Source organism: Triturus cristatus, chromosome 10 (genome assembly GCF_964204655.1).
Source record: "Triturus cristatus chromosome 10, aTriCri1.1, whole genome shotgun sequence".
Lineage (NCBI taxonomy): Eukaryota > Metazoa > Chordata > Amphibia > Caudata > Salamandridae > Triturus > Triturus cristatus.
This window is the reverse complement of record NC_140593.1, coordinates 141,188,587-141,203,611: the sequence shown is the minus strand read 5'-3', so window position 1 is coordinate 141,203,611 and position 15,025 is coordinate 141,188,587. Positions and strand designations below refer to the sequence as shown.

Sequence of the window (15,025 nt, the reverse complement as noted above, 5' to 3'; positions counted from 1 at the left end):
GTAGAAAAGGCGAGGTGTGCAATCCTACCCATAACTGTTAGGGGCAGAGTGATCCAGAAAGTCATCTGTGCCCTCACTGCTGTGATGGCTCGCCCCAGGTTGCCCTCGAGCAGGTCTGCTGGGTCTCTGTATATAAGTATCCCAATGTATCGGAATGTTGTTAGTTGCCAGTGTACTGGCTTGTCATTGATGACCAATTGTGGGTCTGGGGTGGACTCCGAGGAGGGCTACAGGCATGATTTCTCCCAATTCACCAGGAGCCCTGATACGGAGGCAAATTCAAGCAACATTCTTGCTGTTGTAGCAGAGGATAGCCTTACGCCACTGAGATATATTAGCAGATCATCTGCATATAATGAGACCGCATTTTTACGGTCACCTGAGAAAAAAAAATCATTACACTATTTACATAATTATCAAATATATAATTACTAATAATTAAAAAGTAATTATTAATTAATTATAATGACTTCTCTTACCACCCTGTACCCCTACAAATCCCACAACCCGCTACAACACTAAATATTACAATAATTAATCAAATTAAATTTAAAAACAGCTAAAAATGTACAAACTATTTTAAAAAACATTAACAATAATTATACAAACAATTTATAACATATACAATTAACACATATACTAAAATACATACAAATAATAAAACAATTACATAACAAAAATATTTTTGAAACAATAGTAGCAACATAAATATTTTTAACATCGATATTAAAAAAATACATATTTTTGTAACAAAATTAACATATATATTTTTGACATTGAGATTACTCACCTTAAAAAAAATCTATATTCTTGTCAACAATATTGGTGCATCACGATATTTGTGGATTACGATATTAAAAACTCGATATGTCTGCATCTCAATATTTTTTACTCTATATTTTGTCCAAATACCCTCAGGTGACATAAAAAATAAACAACCTTAAACAGATCAAAAGTTGGACTGGAAGAGGACACAAGTTGGAAAGAGATGAAATTAGCCTTTGCTGTAAGTTAATGCATCTGCTGGCCTCTCTTGTCTCCAGAGAGTGCTCTTGTCTTGAGTTCCTTTCTGTCTGCCTGGTGTTCAGGTGTAATTTCCTGGGTTGGGGGTGAACCATTGATTAGAGTAATGATAGTGGTGTAAGCAATTGGCCTTGTGGCTATCAGGACATAACTTTCTACAAGATTAAGAAATTTGTCACTAAAATGGCAAAGGGGACCTGAGGATTACTCTACTCTACTTTAAATGAGAATATGGGAGTGGCCATCAAGGGCAACCATGTTAAAAACTGGCTAAATTTAAGAAAACTAGTTTTTGAGGGGTGGAGACATATCATTTTTACTCTAATCTCTGGAGGGCCATCCTATAGAAGCAAATGAGATACTGATTCGGTCAATCCAGGAGACAGGCACACGTTTCTCAATTGCCTCCACAGGGGCTTCCAGTATGCATGGGACAGACATGCACAACAAGTCCCAAGGTTACAGATGGTGTTGACCACAATTCCTTTTGTGGACTGGGTCTTGTTTTATGTCATCAAAATTTGACACAGAGCAACAGGAGACACAAAAAGAAAAGGGACAAAGAAGAAAGAAGATAATAGGAAATTGTGACAAAGGAGAAGCCGGGTGTACAAAAGAAACTGCAAGAGTGAGATATAGTGACAGGACGTATAGGGTGAAGAAAGAGGCATGAGGTAGAAGCAAGACTGAGCAGCTTTGGTATAAAGCAATTAGGTCATTGGGAGGGATTCTTACAGCCCCGCTACTTATTGTTGTGGAACCCTCCTCAAGCAGGAACCACAAGCACACTCTAAATTAACCTGTGCTTAACCCTCGGCTAGCTAGGCAGAGAGCAGTCAGGCTTAACTAAGTGGCAATGTGTAAAGTATGTGTGCAATATTTCAAACAGTAACACAGTGAAAACACACCACAGAAGGATCTTGCACCAGGTTAGACAAATAGAGTAGAGTTATTCTTAATAAATGAAACAAGACCAAAAAGACAAAAATCCAATCAATAGAACCGGCCATATGCAATTTTAAGGATGTCAATTAAAATATTGCCACAAAAGACAAAGTGCCAACTGTGGATATCTGGTCTCGCCAGACCAAGACAAAGTCCCAAGTTCAGACCGACCACAATATAGCGCAGTCTGGATACAGAGTCCCAGTTAGGCCCGCTGAAAAGAGTGCCTTAAATTCTGGTTGCGGTGGTCCCGCGTTGAGGATGAATCGTTCAGCTGAGGTGTTGCAATGGTTCCGAGGTTCTGCGAGATAGTGATGTGAGGTCTTGCTTCATCATCAAGGATCGCTTCTGCCAGGGCCTGCGGTGTGAAATTCGGCATTGAGGATGTGTCATGCAGTCGAGACATTGCATCGGTTCCGAGGAGCAGTGAGGCTCCGATACAAAAACCTATGCTGTTTTTGAGGATGTCGTCGATAAGAGATTTGCGTTTCGAGAGCCTGTGCCAGGAAAGCTTCACACAATCAGCAGTCTTGATGTGGGCTGTGATGTCGATGTGAAGTCCTTGCACTGAGAGAACCATTGCTGCAGAGGCGATGCGATTGTTCTGCTGAGGATTGCAGAGGGAATGCGTCAGTTCTGCTGGATCCACAGATGGGCTAGCAAGGCACCTTCAGGCCCACTTCCAGGGATAAAGGACTGGGGAGGCACCACTTGGCAGGACAGGACTCACACATGGCAGAGTCCAGGTGCTGGGTTCAACGTAGTTGGAACCTTCTGTCCCTGAGTCTCTAGTCAGCCAACTAGCCCTTGGAGTCACTCTGGGGCCCTGGGCTCAACAGATGCGGTGCAGTCCTTCTCACTCAGGCAAGAGGAGAGCAGAAAGCAGGTCAACACAGCAGGCCAGCAGGCCTTCAGAGCAGCAGTCCAGCATAGTGACAGTTCTTTCAGCAGCACAGCAGTCTTTCTTCCTGGCAGAGTATCCACAGGTCCAGAAGTGCACTGAAGAGTTGATGTCTAAGGTCCAATATTTATACTGGGGCCCTCCTTTGAAGTGGGAAAAGCTTCTGCCTTCCCTTTCCTGGCTCTAGACTAACTACAGCGGGTATGCAGCACTTTGTGTGGAGGCAGGACACAGCTTATTCAAGTGTAAGTAGGGCTGTGGTCAGCTCCGCCCTCCCATACTGCCAGTGATAGCCCATCCAGGCACACCTAAGCTCTCTATTGAGTGTGGCTGTGTAGGGGAATACACAAAGCTGACGTGTCAGCTACACCAAATCATGTGACCCAGAGACCGACTAGAGGGACTAAATGGTTAAGACAGAAAAAGACAAACTTCCTAAAAGTGGCATTTTCAAAATTATAATTTAAAATCCAACTTTACCACAAGAGTGGATTTTTCATTACAATTTCAAAGACATAAAACATGAACTGGGTACCTGTTTCCATTTGGAAATTACTGCTTATTAAATGTAATAAGAAGTGTGGCTCAATGGTGGAGAAGTGTGGCTCAATGGTTAGAACAGGCAGACCTTGATGCAGAGCTCTTGCCAGGGACCAGGGTTCAATTCCCGCCTCGGCGGGTCTCGGGCTCATAAATTCCTCTGACCAGATATTCTCGCCTCAGTGCCTTTCTAATCATGGGTCCCACACTGCAACTCTGGGCAATAGCTTGCTTAGTCTCCACAACGGCCCCCACAGCGCGAGGGATGCCTGGTTTCACCATGGGGGTGCCCAGGAGTGGACACTTCACAAGGAAAACCAGGAAGGGTTCCCTTGCGGTATTCGTACAAGCGCCGGGAAACCCACTGCGGGTAGCTGTGCGCTATACAAGTACAAAAACATTTACATTCACATTTACATAAGGTAATTGTAATGTAATCCTAAGGGAGAGGCAGGGCTTGGAGTAGAGAATTACTAATGTAAGAGTTTTTCACTACCAGGACATCTAAAACTTAAAATTGACTTGTCCTACTTTTTAAATACATTGTGCCCTGCCTTGTGGGCTGTTTAAGGCCTACCCTTGGGGTGACATATGCATTAAAAAGGAAGGTTTGGGCCTGGCACAAGGTTTTTATTTTGCCAGGTTTAGGTGGCAACTGTAAACTCCATTCACAGGCTGCTATAGCAGGTCTGAGACATGTTTAAGGGGCTACTTAAGTGGGTGGCACAATAAGTACTGCAGGCACACTTGTAGCATTTAATTTACATGCCCTGGGTACGTGAAGTACCATTTCACAAGTGACTTTTAAGTACATTAAATATGCCAATTGGGAATAAGCTAATGTTACCATGTTTTAAGGAGTGAGCATGTGCACTTTAGCACTCGTTAGCAGTGCTAAAGTACACAGAGTCCTAAGGCCAGCCAAAACAAATTCAGCAAAAAGTGGAGGGCAAAGGCAATAAGTTTGGGGGTGACCCTGCAGAGAGGGCCAGGTCCAACAGAAATTATGTATTGCATGGTACTTAGATGCCAGCTTTTGTTTTTCTTGTCTCTATATAGTAACAATCACAAAATCACTTTATATTGTATATTTTACTAAACAAAAAAGCGCATTTTTATAACCATGTTTTCAAACGTAATGTATTGAATACCTGTAGCTGTTCTTCAAAAAATTTATTTTTTACAATTTCTCCTGCAGATGGTCTTTTGGTGGGCTCCTTATTTAGCATGCTGAAACAAAGGACAAAACAAGTCAGCACAAAGTTTCTGTTATCAAAGGAAATGTTATACACCAGTGTACAAGTTCAACTACATACCTTTTCATCAGGGCGTCCAGGGCCCTTGAGTATCTTTCAGGGAGAGAAGGTGTTTCTCCCTCTACAATTTTTAGTACAACAGCCATGAAGTTGTACCCAGAGAAGGCATGGGTTAGGCAGCAGATCTCATACAATATGCATCCCAGTGACCTACAGCAGAGGATGAAATAGAGTGAGCTGGAGGGCTTTACCAAAACGATGGTCTTGTTATGGTTAGTCTTTCAGTGATCCAGAGAAGATTTACATGCTATTTACTAGGCCTGTCTTTCTGAATTCAAGCTACACTGACCAACCCAGTATCCTCATGAAGACTGCAATAACTTTGGAGATGCCTTCAACATCTGCTACGTTCAGTGAGTTATAGACCTCTAGAGATACCAAACCTGCAACTAAAACAGGGCATTGGGGAGAATAGCTAGGGGGCTGCAGTATGACTGCATTGCTGATGGTTTGCAATCAATGCAACTGTGAGAAGCACAGAGGGTGTGTGTGTGAGAGAGAGAGAGAAATAAGAGAAAGAGAGAGAGAGAGAGAGAGAGAGAGAGAGAGAGAGAGAGAGAGAGAGAGTATGTCTCGAATACCAAGGCTGCCAAGATTCTACTTTATGTCTCTTTCTTTCACCACCCTACATTTTTTGCCTCTTTGTCTCACTGTTGCAAGTACCTTTTCACCCCTGCTTCTCCCATTATCACTGTTTTATGAATCGCCTTCTTTCTCCCTTTTCCGCTTTTCTCCCTCTTGTTCTGAATCAAAGTGTGATGATGAAAATTAAGCCCAGTCCCCAAAAGCCACCAGCACTAATTAAGCACAGACCTCCTCTGAGTATCACAATTCAAGTTCCGGGATGCTCGTTTCAACAAAGCTGCAGGCCTTGGGACAAGAGTAATGTGCAGCCAGCAGGGTAGAACGGAGGATTTGTCTCAGGTCATTCCAGTCCTAATTAACTATGTCTCCAAATTCTGGTATCCCATGACATCAAGTCATGTCTGACACAAATCAAGCTCTCAATCTCACGCAGACACATACAATTATCCATTAAACACCTGTTTTACATGTCTAGCACATATCAGACGTGGTGCCAGAATGCATGCATTCTGGATTCATTGTCTTATCTCATTCATTCACCCAGCCAACCACTGAGACTACTTACCCTTCACATTTAGGACTAATATTAATCATGTCTAATGGGGTCACTTGGAGTTTGGTGGAAATCAGACATCTGCGGTTAACCAGCAGGTGACCTTTTCTGCCAACCATGCTAATGCCCCACTTCATTTAGAGGTGGGGGAATCTCCAAGTTGAAAACAATCGACTAACTTTAGAGCACTGGACGTAGCTGCCAAGTCTCCTCTGCCAATGTGTGATGTGCTGCTCCAGTCCAGGTGTTATTTCTTTGAATTGTGGGACTTGTAGTCCTGATATATAATGTAATAAGCAAGATCAGAAGTCCCAGCACTCACACAAAAAACCTGCACTGGAACAGCATATCACACATGGACCTGGGAAACTAGGACGGGCTGATTGGAAGAACCTACCTAGTTAAAGCTGGTCTCCAGACAGTGCTTAATTTGAGCAGGTGGTTTCGGGTGCTGAGCACCGGCACTTTGTTATCAACACCTGCTCTCATAACAGCTGCCACATGGTGGCGCTGTTTGTCTAATTTTGTGAGAAGCCCAACAAAAGCTATTTAATAATTAAATATACATTAAAATGAGTAATAACTGCCACCTAAATCGATAAGAATAGCTTGGGTGGCATGTATTAGTCATTTTTAGGTCTCGCTGAGCCCCAGCACTTGCGCTGGCTCGAAGAGACATTTTGTATATGGGATTTTCAAAGTGCTGCTGGCTGGCCTAACGCTTCCATTCACGCGATCGTGCACGCGCGCAGCCGGCAGCCAGCAGCACTTTGAAAACTCGTGTGCGTCATCGCGATCACTTTCGCTTTCAGAGCACGCGCACACACAACTCCCGCTTCTCCCCCTCCCCCACCACATTTTGCGTCTCCGGCCGCTCGTTTAAACCATGCTTTCAGTTTCACGGCAAGCATGTGGCTTTCTTTATAAGCGGCTCACCGTATTTTACAGAAAAGTATTTTTCTTTATAAAGCACCCCATGCCGTGCTTTCATTTAAATATGCTCCCCTCTCCCGCTGCACGGACAACGCACAAAGCGTTTGACGTGTTAGTTAAAGAAATCTGCAGGAGCCATTGCTTCCCCTCTCTTCGCCATCCCTCCTCCATCAATGCCCTCCGTGTGCCTTGTTTTTTTTCCATCGGACGCAGTGTCTGCTTCATAGTGTTTGCGTAGAGTATCTATATTGGGGCAGCCCTCTGAATCTCTGCCTCTGCAGCACACACGGCGCTAGGTCAACTCCGGTTGCAGCCAGTGGCCATGCCCAACACCCGCCTTCATCACTTTCATGCTCGCATCCCGGCCATGGACGAGGGGGAGGAGGCAGAGGAAGGATCCGTGAACTTCCCCGGGGCGCGGGTAAGGTTAGCAGTTCTCAATATAATAACTCTACATTGGGTAAAAAGGTGTGTCTTTGCTTAAATAGCACTTGTGTTTTCAGCTGATCCCCGTTAATTGCTTGCAAGCTAATGAGGCTTGGCTAAAAACACAAGTGCTTGCAACTTTGGTTATCAGCTGATCATTACCCCCCCCATCCCCCCCCCCCCCCCACTCCCCCCACCCCCCCAGCCCTTCTCTCCTGGTTTACATTGCGAATAGCCCTTTGTACAGCTCCGGACACTAAAAACTGCCCATTTAGTTAATCATTCTCTTCAACTGTGTTTTTTATTATTTACGGCTTTCCCTGAAAGTGACAATCCGCGTGTCACCGGGCCTTTCATTTGTTTAGCTCTACAATATCCTCCCATTACAGCAAATCTTTAATGCAGGTAGCCGGGGCATATGTCTGAATTGTCACCATGACACCTGCCTGAGGTAAACACATCTTGCAGTCTTGAGCCAGACTTGCCGCCCGCCTTCCGTAACCCCCTTACAAAGGGTCAGTCCGTAATCTCTTATTAACTAGATCAGCCTGGGCAATGTTTCTATTGAACTTCCAGCAACAGTCCATTAAAGGCAAACAGGATAGATAATTTCCAAACCCACCTTATTTTTCATTGGAGCTCCACATAAAAAGCAAATTTCCAGTTAGTGGAAAGTTTGCAATCTCGAAAAATCACTGTTATTCTCCCACCTGAGCCGGATTATCCACGGTTAGTATACTTTACTCTGACTGCGAAGGTATACCTAACTTAATTTCTTCTGCTTGACAACAATCTGTTGCTTAATATTACTACTTTAATTTTCAAAGCATTTTTGTTGCTATTTTACGTGACAGTATTAGTTTGGTTCACTGTGGCCAAAATTAAATTACACGCATAACAGCAAGTCCAAAGCTACAATACAGACCGCACTAACACTGCTATCAACATGCAGGACGCAACACACTTATCTTTTTGGGGCACAAGCATAATACTTTATTTGTCAGGCATAAGCAATTGTAACGAGTCCTGAAGCAAAACCTTTGATAGCTGGTGAAACTGCTTTATCGCGATAGACACAAGCATTTGCAATGCAAAAGGTCTCGCCTTTGCAAAAGTTTCTGCTATTGGATTGTAATGACAATGCCTTTTATTTATATGTCTTGAAACCCAGCAAGCGGTGGGTAAACACACTCTTTGTGCTTACGAGAAGTAAGGCTGGCAGTAAAAGAAGTGCAGTTACTACCAGCCTTGCTTCTCGTAAACAACGACTATAAGTGCATAGTACGCGTTTAAGCATCACTTGCAGGTTTTCAAAACATGTAAATAAAAGGCATTGCCATTTACAATGCCAATAGCTCAAATCCTCGCAAATGCGAGACCTATTGCATTGCAAATGCTTGTTAATGATTGTTTATAGTCTGAATTTTTCCACTTGCATGAGTGTGATGGTTAGTTGTGATGGTGCTGTCGTCGCAGCGCTAGTGGGGGCAAAGGGTAGTGCAAGTACTGCCTTCCGATGCTGCTGTTTGCTGCTGGTGTGACAGGAGTGGCAATCATGGGCAGGAGTTAAAGAGAGTTCCCCCCCCCCCCCCCCCCCCAAGAGCAGTAAGAAAACTCTGTATTTGTCAGGGATATTTTTTTCACAAACAATCAGCCTAGGGAGCTGTCATAACATGGCATGCTGCCTGTTATTACATTTTTGCAAAGGTGCTCCTGTTATTCGGGTGGAAACACTTTCAGCAAAAATGTCCTACATGGTGGCAGGGAACTCTAGCTTTAGTAGGTGGGCCACACTGCCCTAGTGCTTTTGCAGTTCAGCCACCAAATCCAAAATGAGCCCATAACACTGCTTGATCTCCGGTCTAGAGATGTCGGTTCAGGAGTGGAGATTTCAGACATTCAACCTCCATACGGGCCATACAACAGTATTATGGCTGCCAAGTTTCCCAGGTTCATGGGTGATGTGTTGGTCCAGTCCACCTTTTTGCCTTTGAATTCTGGGACTTGTAGTCATGTTCTATAATGGAATAAACAAGACTACATGCCCCCAGACTCAAAGAAAAAAACTGGACTGGAGTAGGATATCACACATGTACTTGGGTAACTTGGCAGAGCTGAGCTGGGTAATATCAGTGTAATTCCTGATTCAGCCAGAAACTGAGTTCCCAGCTGAACAGGGAACTACAGGAGATGCGGAAATTCCACTCTGGCTAGAAGCTGCGGTAATCTCCGGCTGTGAAGCAGAAGCATAATGGTGAAATACTCTGGGAATCAGGTATGGTATTTCCGATTACTGTTTTAATTACCTTTTTCAAGGAATTCCTGCAACCAGGAATGGCCGATGCCTGTAATTCTGGGTGCAGGTATACCACATTAACTGTACCATGTGCCCCTTCGACAGAGAGCCCTAGGGTTTCATTGCTAAAATAGGAGTTTCATTTTTTTCTTTCAAACCACGCAGAAACCGCTTAGTGATTTCCAAGGACTTCGTGAGAGAAAGAATTATGAACTGATGCAAAGAGTCTGTCTTCCATCTCTTTCCTTCGCTTTGTTTTTGTGATCTGTTTACTTCAGTGCATTGTTTCCCCTGCTTCCTGTGTGATCTTCACTACCACCCTTCAATAGGCCTGGGTAATATTCAGTGCTTGAAATGGAAAAATAGAAGTGCAGGTACGCTGTATTAGAGCACCTGCTTGTTTCTGAGAAGTGCCAGTACTCTCCAATTAAAAGTAATATGTCAGTCTTGAGAAGTGGCGGTACTCTCCCTCTCAAAATGAAAACGTACCGGTACGCCGTACCGCACAGTCGGTCCATTTAAAGCACTGGTAATATTATAATCAGGCCGACAAATTTACATAAAATTCATGAAATTTAAAAAAACTATGCAATACATACTTTTGCTATAGATCTATTTTTTTTTTTACCTGAGCTTGCATCTCGTTTTTAAAAAGTCTCACAAAATACTGGTGGGAGCCTGCTGCACACAGATGATGCCAAAAGACATTTTCGAATTATTCAACTAGTCTCCAGCCTCTGCCTCCTAAGACTTGTAAATGTGTGGTGCGTGCTTGGGTAAAAAGACAAGTGATGCGAGATAACAGGCAGTTCACATTTCATGAAATTTCACAAATTTCCACAAGAACCTAATGACATGTTGCTAGAAATAGGGTTACTGGTTGACTGGGGTGTGAGCTCTGGTCAAGCAGCAACCACAGTCCTAGCCAGGGTAAGGCACAAGCAACCTAAAATTAACCTGTGCTCAACACCCTGGTAGTCAGGTTTAACTTAGAGGCGATGTGTAAAGTATTTGTGCAACGCTTCAAACAGTAAAACGGTGAAAACACCACACAAAAAGATCCAATGACAGGTTAGGCAAATAGAGCTGAATTTAGTAAACCAAACAAGAACAAAACGACAAAAATCCAATCAGAACTGAATTTTCAAAGATCAAACTGCAATATAGCGCCTAAAAGCATAAAGCACCAACCGCAGCAATCTGGTGGCGTAGTACAGGGTAAAAGTCATAAGTTCAGGCTAACCATGAGGGAGCGTGGGTTGGCTACAGTCCCAGATTAGTCCCGCTGAAGGTTTACCTTCTCAAGTTTTGTGGCAAGAGTCCTGTTCACATTTGAGAAAGTCGCTGGTATCCAGGAGAGTGTCACTGGCAGTGGTCGGCGTGGCACAAGGACCAAGCTGAGCATCACGGACGGCGCTGGTGATTCACACTGGCGGTCCTCTGTGGGTAAACAATGCTTGCTGTGTGAGGAGACTGGCTTGTGGCGGCTTGCGCTGATTTTCGGTGCGAGCAGCGCAGTTCCATTGCAAACATGCTCATTCGCGGTCGCAAAGAGCCATGAATTAATGAGCACAAGAGCCACACCAAAGGTCCAGGACCTGAGAGGGACCTCTTGGGGGTCAGGAACACATTGAAGATGGGTCCAGGGACTGTAGGGAGCCTGTTATGTCCCTGAGGCTCAGATCAGGAGGTCAGCGGACTAGCCCATTTAGTAACTCAAGAGGGGTTGCAGGTCCAGTTCTTCTTCCCCAGACAAAAGGGCAGCAGGTCAGCACAGCAAGGCTACAGCTCCATCAGAGTGCAGTCCAAGAGAGTGGCAGTCCTTGTAGCTGCACAGCAGTCTTTTTTTTCCTGGCAGAGTATCCACAGGTCCAGATGTTTGTCTGAGGTACTTCTTTTATGCACTGGTGCCCTGGTTCCGGAATGTGAGAGAAGCTTGTAGACAGTGTCTTTGAAGTGCATGGGATGCCCTGGCTCCAAGCTGGCTGAAGTGACAATGCAGGGTCGGTATATTGGAGATCTTGCTAGGTTTGAAATTAAGAATATTTAGATCTTTCTTGTTTAAAACCTCAAATGTAGATGATGGAGGCATGAATGTGCGTTTGCTCTTTGAATTCCTGATATTCTGTGTCTTCTACTGTCTCCTTAGTAGGAACCAAGTTTTCAAAAAAACGGCGCAATCTCAGTGACCTCATGAATTTAGACATCCAGGTCGCCGGGTTCTTTATTCTCCCCTTGCGCCTCTCCACTCATCTTTCTCTGCTTCCCCCCTCCTCCCTCTTCCTCTCTCTTTCACTCACTCCTCCCTATCTTCTTCCTCTCTTCTCTCCCTGCCATCTTTATATCTGGCCCCTCTCTTTTCCTCTCCCACTGACCATTTTGTTTGTCTTTATCTTCTTTTCGAGTCATAAAGAAGCCTTCTCCAATCTTGACACCTTTTCCCTTCCTCCTCACCTTTCGATCGCTCACCCACTCCTTGTCTTTCATGCCTTTCCTCTCACTTCTCCATTTCTCCCTCATCTCGCACTCCCCCGCAACCCACCCAAAACTCCAAACAGTAAATACAGAAGGAATCCACAGGCAACCACTGTGAATGGGCAGCCACTAAAATAACTACAGTAGGGCAGGCTGAGCCCCCTCCCTCCTGTGGCCCCGGTGCCACTGAACTTGATGCACCAGCCATAACTACACCCCTGTCTTTCACTCCCACTAGTACAAGCAGTGACCAAAATGCCTACTTACACCTTATAACCTCTCCAAAGTGTGTCCTGTGTTTAGCATCTTCCACCGTAGCCTCCTCCAAGCTTTTACATTTTCCAGACATTTTCATAGAACATATTTGTTTAACTCAATTCAAACCCATGGGAACTGCCCATCTAACTGTCCCTTGTCTTTCTCACTCGTACTCAGCGGAGCTGGTTCACCAAAACATTTATGACAGTGGCGTAACATAGGCCCTCGCAGCCAGTGCCGGACTGTCCGTAGTGGGCACCGTGTGTTTTCCTGGTAGGCCGGAACGGTGGGGGTTGGTTTTTGAGTGGTGGGGGCCGTTTTTGTTACTGGGGACGGTTTTGCAGCAGTGCTGCAATATCGGCCCCCTGTAGCAAAAGCAGCAGCTGTGCTGCAATATCGGCCCCCTGTAACAAAAGCAGCAGCAGTGCTGCAATATCGGCCCCCTGTAGCAAAACCCGCAGCAGTGCTGCAATATCAGCACCCTGTAGCAAAACCCGCAGCAGTGCTGCAATATCGGCCCCCTGTAGCAAAAGCAGCAGCTGTGCTGCAATATCGGCCCCCTGTAACAAAAGCAGCAGCAGTGCTGCAATATCGGCCCCCTGTAGCAAAACCCGCAGCAGTGCTGCAATATCAGCACCCTGTAGCAAAACCCGCAGCAGTGCTGCAATATCGGCCCCCTGTAGCAAAAGCAGCAGCTGTGCTGCAATATCGGCCCCCTGTAACAAAAGCAGCAGCAGTGCTGCAATATCGGCCCCCTGTAGCAAAACCCGCAGCAGTGCTGCAATATCAGCACCCTGTAGCAAAACCCGCAGCAGTGCTGCAATATCGGCCCCCTGTAGCAAAAGCAGCAGCTGTGCTGCAATATCGGCCCCCTGTAACAAAAGCAGCAGCAGTGCTGCAATATCGGCCCCCTGTAGCAAAACCCGCAGCAGTGCTGCAATATCAGCCCCCTGTAACTAAAGCAGCAGCAGTGCTGCAATATCGGCCCCTGTAACAAAAGCAGCAGCAGTGCTGCAATATCGGCCCCTGTAACAAAAGCAGCAGCAGTGCTGCAATATCGGCCCCCTGTAACAAAAGCAGCAGCAGTGTTTGTTATGTTATGTTATGTTATGTTATGTTATTCGCAATTTGTAAAGCGCACGGGCACCCAGAGGTTTCATGGCGCTAGAGAAGAGTGAGGATGGTAAGCAGTATCCTAGTCGTGTGCTTGTTTGAACAACCAGGTCTTCAAAGTGCCCCTAAAATCCATTAGATTAGTGCAGCTCCGAAGAGATAAGGGGAGCGAGTTCCAGATCCTTGGGGCCCAGTAGGCAAATCGGCATCCACCGAGGCGTTTCTTATTGAAAAGGGGCGTGGTAAGGAGGGACAGGTGGGCAGAGCGAAGATTACGAACCGGTTCGTGTTTCTTTATGAGATGGTTTATAAACTTGGGGCTTTTTCCATGAAGGGCCTTAAAGGCCAAGCAGCCTATTTTGAAGGTTACCCGTTGGGCTAAAGGTAGCCAGTGAAGGGTAGCTAGAAGTGGTTTCGCCGAGCTCCTACCATTGCATTTAAATATTAGTCTGGCCGCTTGATTTTGTACAATCTGTAAACGATTCAAGAGAGCCAGGGGGATGCCTAGATAGATGGAGTTAGAGAAATCCAAGCGGGAGAGGACCAAGGCAATTACCACCTGGATTAGGGCAGAGTGCGTGAGCAGATGAGCGATCTTCTTGATCTTCCGTAGCTGGAAGAAGCATGAAGAGAGCACAGTTCCCACCTGACTTTTTAAAGACAGATCGGTGTTAAGGGTGATCCCAAGGCTTTTTACTGATGGAGAGGGAGACGGGGAAGATCCCATTTCGGGCGGCCAGAAATGAGGGCCCCAGCTGGTCGCACTTTTACCCGGGAGAACCAGTTTGGTCTTTCCAGGATTGAGTTTTAGGTGGTTCATCTCCATCCAACCTTGAATGTGCAACATAGTGGCCTGAAATTCCTCCACGGAGTCTGTGGAGTTTAATGGGAATATGAGCTGCAGGTTGTCTGCATAGTTGTATATTGTAACCTTCCTATTTTTCAAGGAGTACAACAAAGGTTTGAGATATAAATTGAACAGGAGGGGGGACAATGACGAGCCCTGTGGGACGCCGCAAAGTTCTGAAGCTTGACAGCCTGGAACCGGTCATTCTGAAAGGACTTGACCCATCCGAGAGCCGTACCACGTAGGCCGGCCTGTTCGACACGGTGTAATAAGATGGTATGATCCACCGTGTCGAACGCTGCGGACAAGTCCAAAAGCACCAAGGCCTGATGTATGCCCTTATCGGCATTAGACCTCATTGTGTCCAAGACAGCTAGGATCACTGTCTCGGTAAAGAGCGCCTGGCGAAAGCCGGCTTGATTGGGCTCTAGAAAATCAGATGTCTCTATAAAACTAGAGATACAGCTGGCCACATGGGCTTCTAGAATCTTTGCACCGAAAGGGAGGAGTGATATAGGCCGGTAGTTCGATAGATTAGAAGGGTCAGCGCCAGGTTTTTTAATTAATGGAACCAACGTGGCGTTCTTGAAAGAGTTAGGGACTGTTCCTTGTATTAGGGACTCGTTCAGAAGGGGAAGTATTCCTTGAGATAATGTAGAGTAAACTTCCTTCAATATGTGCGGGGGACAAGGGTCATTGGGAGACCCGGATGTTACTCTGTCCATCAATTCTGCTAACCTTGATGGATCTATAGGAGGGATCACCTCGAGTTCATAGGGATTTCTGCAAATATCCACTCTTTCCGCGGTGGTCA

General features: G+C 45.4%; 1 protein-coding gene across 3 annotated transcripts in view; it reads right to left on the bottom strand.

Annotated features, from left to right (window-relative positions):
• The window catches only part of NEK11 (NIMA related kinase 11), an 835,513-nt gene that overhangs the window by 430,499 nt on the left and 389,989 nt on the right, over nucleotides 1-15,025 (bottom strand). For all 3 annotated transcript variants that reach the window (XM_085630659.1, XM_085630661.1, XM_085630660.1), the window contains exons 7-8: nucleotides 4,726-4,875; nucleotides 4,561-4,639 (exon numbers count right to left, since the gene is read on the bottom strand). In XM_085630659.1, the coding sequence (XP_085486785.1) occupies nucleotides 4,561-4,639; nucleotides 4,726-4,875 (229 nt within the window). The remainder of the gene's footprint in view (nucleotides 1-4,560; nucleotides 4,640-4,725; nucleotides 4,876-15,025) is intronic.